The sequence below is a fragment of the Oncorhynchus kisutch genome, unplaced genomic scaffold (assembly GCF_002021735.2).
Source record: "Oncorhynchus kisutch isolate 150728-3 unplaced genomic scaffold, Okis_V2 scaffold634, whole genome shotgun sequence".
NCBI classification, from domain to species: Eukaryota; Metazoa; Chordata; class Actinopteri; order Salmoniformes; family Salmonidae; genus Oncorhynchus; species Oncorhynchus kisutch.
The window spans coordinates 32,802-44,976 of NW_022262579.1; the positions used below are offsets into that span (position 1 = coordinate 32,802).

The following is a 12,175-nucleotide window of genomic DNA, read 5'->3' on the forward strand; positions in this document are numbered from 1 at the left end:
TGATAACAGTCAGGGATGGGTTACACATGATAACAACAGTCAGGGATGGGTTACACATGATAACAGCCAGGGATGGGTTACACATGATAACAGTCAGGGATGGGTTACACATGATAACAGTCAGGGATGGGTTACACATGATAACAACAGTCAGGGATGGGTTACACATGATAAAACAGTCAGGGATGGGTTACACATGATAACAACAGTCAGGGATGGGTTTTACCACATGACAACAACAGTCAGGGATGGGTTACACATGATAAAACAGTCAGGGATGGGTTACACATGACAACAACAGTCAGGGATGGGTTACACATGACAACCACAGTCAGGGATGGGTTACACATGATAAACAGTCAGGGATGGGTTACACATGATAACAGTCAGGGATGGGTTTACACATAAAAACAACAGTCAGGGATGGGTTACACATGACAACAACAGTCAGGGATGGGTTACACATGATAAACTACAGTCAGGGATGGGTTACACATGATAACACAGTCAGGGATGGGTTACACATGATAACAACAGTCAGGGATGGGTTACACATGACAACAACAGTCAGGGATGGGTTACACATGACAACAACAGTCAGGGATGGGTTACACATGACAACAACAGTCAGGGATGGGTTACACATGACAACAACAGTCAGGGATGGGTTACACATGATAAACAGTCAGGGATGGGTTACACATGATAACAGTCAGGGATGGGTTACACATGACAACAACATTCAGGCTGATGGGTTACACAGCACAACAACAGTCATGGGATCGGGTTACACATGACAAATACAGTCAGGGATGGGTTACTACATGACAACAACAGTCCAGGATGGGTTACACATGATAACAGTCCAAGGGAGGGGTTACACCCAGATAACAGTCAGTGGATGGGTTACAGACCAACAACAGTCAGGGATGGTTTTACAATGACAAACAAACAGTCAGGGAGGGGTTACACATGTAACAGTCAGGATGGGTACATGACAAACAACATGTAGGATGGGTTACACATGACAACAACAGTTCAGGAGATGGGTACACATGACAACAACAGTCCGGACGGGTTACAAGAAACAACATTCAGGGATGGGTTACACATGACAACAACAGTTCAGGGATGGTTTTACACATGCAAAACAACAGTTCATGGATGGGTTACAAATGACAAACAACAGTCAGGGATGGGTTCACATGACAACAACCAGTCAGGGATGGGTTAAACATGACAACAACGTCAGGGAGCGGTTACACATGACAACAACAGGGCAGGGATGGGTTACACTTGGACACACAACAGTCAGGGATGGGTTACACATATAACAACAGGTCAGGGCATGGGTTACACATATAACAACAGTCCAGGGATGGGTTACACATGGACAACAACAGTCAGGGATGGGTCTACACAATGATAACAACAGTCAGGGATGGGTTACACATGATAACAACAGCCAGGGATGGGTACACATGACAACAACAGCCAGGGATGGGTTACACATGATAACAACAGCCAGGGATGGGATACACATGACAATAGTCAGGGATGGGTTACACATGATAACAGTCAGGGATGGGTTACACATGATAACAACAGTCAGGGATGGGTTACACATGATAACTACAGTCAGGGATGGGTTACACATGATAACAACAGTCAGGGATGGGTTACACATGATAACAACAGTCAGGGATGGGTTACACATGACAACAACAGTCAGGGATGGGTTACACATGACAACAGTCAGGGATGGGTTACACATGATAAGTCAGGGATGGGCTACACATGATAACAACAGTCAGGGATGGGTTACACATGACAACAACAGTCAGGGATGGGTTACACATGATAACAACAGTCAGGGATGGGTTACACATGACAACAACAGCCATGGATGGGTTACACATGATAACAACAGTCAGGGATGGGTTACACATGATAACAACAGCCAGGGATGGGTTACACATGACAACAACAGCCAGGGATGGGTTACACATGATAACAACAGCCAGGGATGGGTTACACATGACAACAACAGTCAGGGATGGGTTACACATGATAACAACAGTCAGGGATGGGTTACACATGATAACAACAGCCAGGGATGGGTTACACATGACAACAACAGCCAGGGATGGGTTACACATGATAACAACAGCCAGGGATGGGTTACACATGACAATAGTCAGGGATGGGTTACACATGATAAGTCAGGGATGGGTTACACATGATAACAACAGTCAGGGATGGGTTACACATGATAACTACAGTCAGGGATGGGTTACACATGATAACAACAGTCAGGGATGGGTTACACATGATAACAACAGTCAGGGATGGGTTACACATGACAACAACAGTCAGGGATGGGTTAAACATGATAACAGTCAGGGATGGGTTACACATGATAACAGTCAGGGATGGGCTACACATGATAACAACAGTCAGGGATGGGTTACACATGACAACAACAGTCAGGGATGGGTTACACATGATAACAACAGTCAGGGATGGGTAACACATGATAACAACAGCCAGGGATGGGTTACACATGACAACAACAGCCAGGGATGGGTTACACATGATAACAACAGCCAGGGATGGGTTACACATGACAATAGTCAGGGATGGGTTACACATGATAACAACAGTCAGGGATGGGTTACACATGATAACAGCCAGGGATGGGTTACACATGACAACAACAGCCATGGATGGGTTACACATGATAACAACAGTCAGGGATGGGTTACACATGATAACAACAGTCAGGGATGGGTTACACATGATAACAACAGTCAGGGATGGGTTACACATGACAACAACAGCCATGGATGGGTTACACATGATAACAACAGTCAGGGATGGGTTACACATGATAACAACAGTCAGGGATGGGTAACACATGATAACAACAGCCAGGGATGGGTTACACATGACAACAACAGCCAGGGATGGGTTACACATGATAACAACAGCCAGGGATGGGTTACACATGACAATAGTCAGGGATGGGTTACACATGATAACAACAGTCAGGGATGGGTTACACATGATAACAGCCAGGGATGGGTTACACTTGATAACAACAGTCAGGGATGGGTTACACATGATAACAACAGTCAGGGATGGGTTACACATGATAACTACAGTCAGGGATGGGTTACACATGATAACAACAGTCAGGGATGGGTTACACATGATAACAACAGTCAGGGATGGGTTACACATGACAACAACAGTCAGGGATGGGTTACACATGATAACAGTCAGGGATGGGTTACACATGATAACAGTCAGGGATGGGCTACACATGATAACAACAGTCAGGGATGGGTTACACATGACAACAACAGTCAGGGATGGGTTACACATGATAACAACAGTCAGGGATGGGTTACACATGACAACAACAGCCATGGATGGGTTACACATGATAACAACAGTCAGGGATGGGTTACACATGATAACAACAGTCAGGGATGGGTTACACATGATAACAACAGTCAGGGATGGGTTACACATGACAACAACAGTCAGGGATGGGTTACACATGATAACAGTCAGGGATGGGTTACACATGATAACAGTCAGGGATGGGCTACACATGACAACAACAGTCAGGGATGGGTTACACATGATAACAACAGTCAGGGATGGGTTACACATGACAACAACAGCCATGGATGGGTTACACATGATAACAACAGTCAGGGATGGGTTACACATGATGACAACAGTCAGGGATGGGTTACACATGACAACAACAGTCAGGGATGGGTTACACATGATAACAACAGTCAGGGATGGGTTACACATGACAGCAACAGTCAGGGATGGGTTACACATGATAACAGTCAGGGATGGGTTACACATGACAACAACAGCCAGGGATGGGTTACACATGACAACAACAGTCAGGGATGGGCTACACATGATAACAACAGTCAGGGATGGGTTACACATGATAACAACAGTCAGGGATGGGTTACACATGACAACAGTCAGGGAATATGTAACCTATATGTTATACAGAGTACTCTACTGTCCCTCTAGAAGAGGTAACCTATATGTTATACAGAGTCCTCTACTGTCCCTCTAGAAGAGGTATCCTATATGTTATACAGAGTCCTCTACTGTCCCTCTAGAAGAGGTATCCTATATGTTATACAGAGTCCTCTACTGTCCCTCTAGAAGAGGTATCCTATATATTATACAGAGTCCTCTACTTTCCCTCTAGAAGAGGTATCCTATATGTTATACAGAGTCCTCTACTTTCCCTCTAGAAGAGGTATCCTATATGTTATACAGAGTCCTCTACTGTCCCTCTAGAAGAGGTAACCTATATGTTATACAGAGTCCTCTACTGTCCCTCTAGAAGAGGTATCCTATATGTTATACAGAGTCCTCTACTGTCCCTCTAGAAGAGGTAACCTATATGTTATACAGAGTCCTCTACTGTCCCTCTAGAAGAGGTATCCTATATATTATACAGAGTCCTCTACTTTCCCTCTTGAAGAGGTATCCTATATGTTATACAACGTAATCTCTTTTCTGCAGACATACTGCTAAATCTTTAACTTTGTTTGTTGGAAAGCGATATGAGCCGAGTCAGAGTTCTCCCTTCGCTGTGCGAATAATTTTTTTAAAATCAATATTTCACATTACAGAGAGCTCAGTCTAAAACATCTGTTGATCCTGGAGTTTACTGGCATCAAAACTGGATTCTGACTGGTTTTAATTGGAATTCTAATTAGTCTCACACTGTGTACTGACTACTACGGCATTTTAAAACAAAATGTGACGTTTATTTCTGTCAGAAATATCCTCGTCAAAACTACTTTTGAAACGACTTCCTTCAGTTGAATATTTCCCAGCTTAAAAGGCTTTTCAAATGTTAGTTGTTCTTCTGAAAATGAAATACTAAAACTGGGACGTGATCTGAATGCTGATTGGTGCAGTGATGCCATCCCAGAAGCCGTGCAAACCAGTGAAGAAGGGCCACGTATCACTACGTCAGACCGCAACCAAATACTCCACAACCTAGCAGTTACTCATACTCCAGTTTACAGTATCCTGGTCCCAGATCTGATCTCACTAGCCCTGGTCCCAGATCTGATCTCTCTAGCCTGGTCCCAGATCTGATCTCACTATCCCTGGTCCCAGATCTGATCTCACTATCCCTGGTCCCAGAGCTGATCTCACTAGCCCTGGTCCCAGATCTGATCTCACTAGCCCTGGTCCCAGATCTGATCTCACTAGCCCTGGTCCCAGATCTGATCTCACTAGCCCTGGTCCCAGATCTGATCTCACTAGCCCTGGTCCCAGATCTGATCTCACTATCCCTAGTCCCAGATCTGATCTCACTATCCCTGGTCCCAGATCTGATCTCACTATCCCTGGTCCCAGATCTGATCTCACTATCCCTGGTCCCAGATCTGATCTCAAAATAATTCAGTAGAATACCACTGAAGGAAGCACTAGAGCCATGGTTGGGTGTGTTTAACTGCCGGTACAAGTCACATTTTTCAGTCCCCACTGGAGACCAGGGTTCAATCCCCGGAACCACCTTTTCTAAACGAGTCCCGACTGGAGACCAGGGTTCAATCCCCGGAACCACCTTTTCTAAACGAGTCCGACTGGATACCAGGGTTCAATCCCCGGAACCACCTTTTCTAAACGAGTCCGACTGGATACCAGGGTTCAATCCCCGGAACCACCTTTTCTATACGAGTCCCGACAGGATACCAGGGTTCAATCCCCGGAACCACCTTTTCTAAACGAGTCCGACTGGATACCAGGGTTCAATCCCCGGAACCACCTTTTCTAAACGAGTCCGACTGGAGACCAGGGTTCAATCCCCGGAACCACCTTTTCTATACGAGTCCCGACTGGATACCAGGGTTCAATCCCCGGAACCACCTTTTCTATACGAGTCCCGACTGGAGACCAGGGTTCAATCCCCGGAACCACCTTTTCTATACGAGTCCGACTGGAGACCAGGGTTCAATCCCCGGAACCACCTTTTCACTCTATTTCTGCCTCCAGCCACCTCCCCATCTGATTCCCATGTCGTCTCAATAAAGTGTCAAAATATCCTCAAAAAATGTCAAATGAACAGAATCACCACTGACCCATTGCCTTCAACGGTGGCCTCCTTGAGGTGAATGTAACAGGCAGGAAAGATCCCCTGGAACAGAAGGCGGGAAAGACAGGACACACAATAAATAGATTGATACAGGCGATGTGAAGCCTGAACTTGTTTTGACTTCAGATCGGTCATTTCATGAGGTTAAATGGCATCCTGAGTCCATTGCAATTGTAGAAGGGAAAGAAAGGACACACAAAACACTGAGACAGAAATAATATTTGATTTGTTATCGACGTTACACCATATTAACATCATAGTATATCACATTATGACTAACAAAAGACTGAGCTCAACTTGTTTCGATTTTAGAGACGCTCCAACACTCCTGAATAGACGAAGGGAACCGCTGAGATGAAACTAAACCGTTTGAATGTTACAAAAATATATATCAACTCACTTTCTTGGACTTCCTCCTCAGCCTGTGACCTCTGTACCAGCCTGGAGGTGAAGACAACGGGACATATTACACGGCAAAAGGAAACAACACCTAGCATTAGCATCACGCAGAACTGTCATCTCCAAAACACAACGGAGGAGGGGGTCATGTCTGAAACATTCTGACAGGGAGCACAGATCAGCTACGAGTTTAATGGAGACATTTACCAAAACATCTGCGTCACTGAGAACGACAGAATCACCTGCAATTATCCTTGGTAACCTGATCGGGACTTTCGTCACTTAGTGTGCCCTTATAAACATACAGTATACCTTCATATGTCTCTAGTATGTGGACTGTGTCATCAGTCAGTGTGTTCCTTACCTTCATATGTCTCTAGTATGTGGACTGTGTCATCAGTGTGTTCCTACCTTCATATGTCTCTAGTATGTGGACTGTGTCATCAGTGTGTTCCTACCTTCATATGTCTCTAGTATGTGGACTGTGTCATCAGTCAGTGTGTTCCTACCTTCATATGTCTCTAGTATGTGGACTGTGTCATCAGTGTGTTCCTACCTTCATATGTCTCTAGTATGTGGACTGTGTCATCAGTCAGTGTGTTCCTACCTTCATATGTCTCTAGTATGTGGACTGTGTCATCAGTGTGTTCCTACCTTCATATGTCTCTAGTATGTGGACTGTGTCATCAGTCAGTGTGTTCCTACCTTCATATGTCTCTAGTATGTGGACTGTGTCATCAGTGTGTTCCTACCTTCATATGTCTCTAGTATGTGGACTGTGTCATCAGTGTGTTCATACCTTCATATGTCTCTAGTATGTGGACTGTGTCATCAGTGTGTTCATACCTTCATATGTCTCTAGTATGTGGACTGTGTCCTCAGTCAGTGTGTTCCTACCTTCATATGTCTCTAGTATGTGGACTGTGTCATCAGTGTGTTCCTTACTTTCATATGTCTCTAGTATGTGGACTGTGTCCTCAGTCAGTGTGTTCCTACCTTCATATGTCTCTAGTATGTGGACTGTGTCCTCAGTGTGTTCATACCTTCATATGTCTCTAGTATGTGGACTGTGTCATCAGTGTGTTCATACCTTCATATGTCTCTAGTATGTGGACTGTGTCTCCAATCTGTAGCGACAGCTCCTCGTCTCCACGGACATCATAATTGTAGATTGCTGAGGGGAGAGAAGAAGAGACGAGGCTATTAAAAGGACAGGAAAGGGAAATCAGACGCGTGTCTCCTGTGTGGCAGGATGGTTGTGTGGGTGTCATACTACAAACATAGTGGCAGCCAAGCTCACAGAACCACCCACACACAGACTGACACATATCATATCTGCTGCAAACACAGTCATCAACAACCAAGACAACATATGTTTTATCCACCACACACACCACTTGCAATAAGGTTGGGGAGGACTCTACCTCTCCTCTCCTGCTGGGGGAAGGATGCCATGCAGGGCCCCCCGGTCGATGGGACTACTTTACCAAGGTGAATGACAGCATAATTTAAAAGGGGCCTTGTCACTACGGGTATCCCTCCACCCCACCGGGCGGGTATATTTAACAGAATTAACTTGTCCTCGTCCGTCTTACACAACCCCCCCCCCCCCCCATCTACTGGAGCTTATGCTGCACAGACACTATGAACTGAGACTCAAGCTCAGCCCAAATTGCACACTATTCCCTATGTAGTGCACTATTTCTGACCAGAAACCTATGGAGCTGGTTAAACGTAGTGCACTGGATAGGGAGAATAGGGTGCCGTTTGAGACACTAGATAGGGAGAATAGGGTGCCATTTGGGACAGACCATGGATAGGGAGAATAGGGTGCCATTTGAGAGACAGACCCTGGATAGGGAGAATAGGGTGCCATTTGGGACACTGGATAGGGAGAATAGGGTGCCATTTGGGACCCTGGATAGGGAGAATAGGGTGCCATTTGAGAGACAGACACTGGATAGGGAGAATAGGGTGCCATTTGGGACCCTGGATAGGGAGAATAGGGTGCCATTTGAGACACTGGATAGGGAGAATAGGGTGCCATTTGGGACACTGGATAGGGAGAATAGGGTGCCATTTGAGACACTGGATAGGGAGAATAGGGTGCCATTTGGGACACTGGATAGGGAGAATAGGGTGCCATTTGAGACAGACACTGGATAGGGAGAATAGGGTGCCATTTGGGACACTGGATAGGGAGAATAGGGTGCCATTTGGGACACTGGATAGGGAGAATAGGGTGCCATTTGGGACACTGGATAGGGAGAATAGGGTGCCATTTGGAACATTGGATAGGGAGAATAGGGTGCCATTTGGGACATTGGATAGGGAGAATAGGGTGCCATTTGGGACAGACCCTGGATAAGGAGAATAGGGTGCCATTTGGGACAGACCCTGGATAGGGAGAATAGGGTGCCAGTTGGGACACTAGATAGGGAGAATATGGTGCCATTTGGGACCCGGGATAGGGAGAATAGGGTGCCATTTGAGACAGACACTGGATAGGGAGAATAGGGTGCCATTTGGGACACTGGATAGGGAGAATAGGGTGCCATTTGGGACACTGGATAGGGAGAATAGGGTGCCATTTGGAACATTGGATAGGGAGAATAGGGTGCCATTTGGGACATTGGATAGGGAGAATAGGGTGCCATTTGAGACAGACACTGGATAGGGAGAATAGGGTGCCATTTGGGACACTGGATAGGGAGAATAGGGTGCCATTTGGGACACTGGATAGGGAGAATAGGGTGCCATTTGGGACACTGGATAGGGAGAATAGGGTGCCATTTGGAACATTGGATAGGGAGAATAGGGTGCCATTTGGGACATTGGATAGGGAGAATAGGGTGCCATTTGGGACAGACCCTGGATAAGGAGAATAGGGTGCCATTTGGGACAGACCCTGGATAGGGAGAATAGGGTGCCAGTTGGGACACTAGATAGGGAGAATATGGTGCCATTTGGGACCCGGGATAGGGAGAATAGGGTGCCATTTGAGACAGACACTGGATAGGGAGAATAGGGTGCCATTTGGGACACTGGATAGGGAGAATAGGGTGCCATTTGGGACACTGGATAGGGAGAATAGGGTGCCATTTGGAACATTGGATAGGGAGAATAGGGTGCCATTTGGGACATTGGATAGGGAGAATAGGGTTCCATTTGAGACACAATACTTATTTTCCACCATAATTTGCAAATAAATTCATTAAAAATCCTACAATGTGATTTTCTGGATTTTTTTTCTCATTTTGTCTGTCATAGTTGAAGTGTACCTATGATGAAAATTACAGGCCTCTCTCATCTTTTTAAGTGGGAGAACTTGCACAATTGGTGGCTGACTAAATACTTTTTTGGCCCACTTTTTAGGCCCACTGTATGTATTACAGACTGGGTCAGGGAAAGAGTGACTGTGTATGCTGGCGTGACTGTGTGATTGTGTGTTGGTTGCAGTTGCGACCAGGAATCATTGGACTGGCCCTGAAATTATTTGTAACCAGTCCAGAATCAATCAATCAGCGACCTCCGCATTATCCGGGAGGAGAGTTCCTGGAAATGTAATCAAATCCCTTCTGCTGCCTGCCTCCATTCATTCCACACTTGTGTTCTCACAACAACAAGGCACCCTACTCCTTACATTGTTCACTACTTCCCTATAGACCCTGGTCTAAAGTAGTGCACTACTACCCTATAGGGCCCTGGTCTAAAGTCGTGCACTACTTCCCTATAAGGCCCTGGTCTAAAGTAGTGCACTACTTCCCTATAGGGCCCTGGTCTAAAGTAGTGCACTACTTCCCTATAGGGCCCTGGTCTAAAGTAGTGCACTACATAGGAAATAGGGTGCCACTTAGAGCTAAGGGTTTGTTGTGTTTATTTCCCTTCCTGGAACAATTCAGCAGCGATCCCAGAGAACCTACCAGAACACAGCGGGAGAGAGAGACTGTGTTAGTGGTGCAACAGCCTGATAATATAGAACATGGCTGTCTAATAACCCATCAACAGCCTGATAATATAGAACATGGCTGTCTAATAACCCATCAACAGCCTGATAATATAGAACATGGCTGTCTAATAACCCATCAACAGCCTGATAATATAGAACATGGCTGTCTAATAACCCATCAACAACCTGATAATATAGAACATGGCTGTCTAATAACCCATCAACAGCCTGATAATATAGAACATGGCTGTCTAATAACCCATCAACAGCCTGATAATATAGAACATGGCTGTCTAATAACCCATCAACAGCCTGATAATATAGAACATGGCTGTCTAATAACCCATCAACAGCCTGATAATATAGAACATGGCTGTCTAATAACCCATCAACAGCCTGATAATATAGAACATGGCTGTCTAATAACCCATCAACAGCCTGATAATATAGAACATGGCTGTCTAATAACCCATCAACAGCCTGATAATATAGAACATGGCTGTCTAATATCCCATCAACAGCCTGATAATATAGATATAGATAATATAGAACATGGCTGTCTAATAACCCATCAACAGCCTGATAATATAGAACATGGCTGTCTAATAACCCATCAACAGCCTGATAATATAGAACATGGCTGTCTAATAACCCATCAACAGCCTGATAATATAGAACATGGCTGTCTAATAACCCATCAACAGCCTGATAATATAGAACATGGCTGTCTAATAACCCATCAACAGCCTGATAATATAGAACATGGCTGTCTAATAACCCATCAACAACCTGATAATATAGAACATGGCTGTCTAATAACCCATCAACAACCTGATAATATAGAACATGGCTGTCTAATAACCCATCAACAGCCTGATAATATAGAACATGGCTGTCTAATAACCCATCAACAACCTGATAATATAGAAGATGGCTGTCTAATAACCCATCAACAACCTGATAATATAGAACATGGCTGTCTAATAACCCATCAACAGCCTGATAATATAGAACATGGCTGTCTAATAACCCATCAACAGCCTGATAATATAGAACATGGCTGTCTAATAACCCATCAACAGCCTGATAATATAGAACATGGCTGTCTAATAACCCATCAACAGCCTGATAATATAGAACATGGCTGTCTAATAACCCATCAACAACCTGATAATATAGAATATAGCTGTCTAATAACCCATCAACAGCCTGATAATATAGAACATGGCTGTCTAATAACCCATCAACAGCCTGATAATATAGATATAGATAATATAGAACATGGCTGTCTAATAACCCATCAACAGCCTGATAATATAGAATATAGCTGTCTAATAACCCATCAACAGCCTGATAATATAGAACATGGCTGTCTAATAACCCATCAACAGCCTGATAATATAGAACATGGCTGTCTAATAACCCATCAACAGCCTGATAATATAGAACATGGCTGTCTAATAACCCATCAACAGCCTGATAATATAGAACATGGCTGTCTAATAACCCATCAACAGCCTGATAATATAGAACATGGCTGTCTAATAACCCATCAACAGCCTGATAATATAGAACATGGCTGTCTAATAACCCATCAACAGCCTGATAATATAGAACATGGCTGTCTAATAACCCATCAACAGCCTGATAATATAGAACATGGCTGT

General features: G+C 44.6%; 1 protein-coding gene across 1 annotated transcript in view; it reads right to left on the reverse strand.

Moving 5' to 3' along the window:
- Positions 1-12,175, reverse strand: part of LOC109887509 (dedicator of cytokinesis protein 1-like) — a 90,237-nt gene that overhangs the window by 21,394 nt on the left and 56,668 nt on the right. Inside the window, exons 2-4 of the mRNA XM_031815804.1 lie at positions 7,650-7,733; positions 6,561-6,601; positions 6,140-6,202 (exon numbers count right to left, since the gene is read on the reverse strand). Of these exons, the coding sequence (XP_031671664.1) occupies positions 6,140-6,202; positions 6,561-6,601; positions 7,650-7,733 (188 nt within the window). The remainder of the gene's footprint in view (positions 1-6,139; positions 6,203-6,560; positions 6,602-7,649; positions 7,734-12,175) is intronic.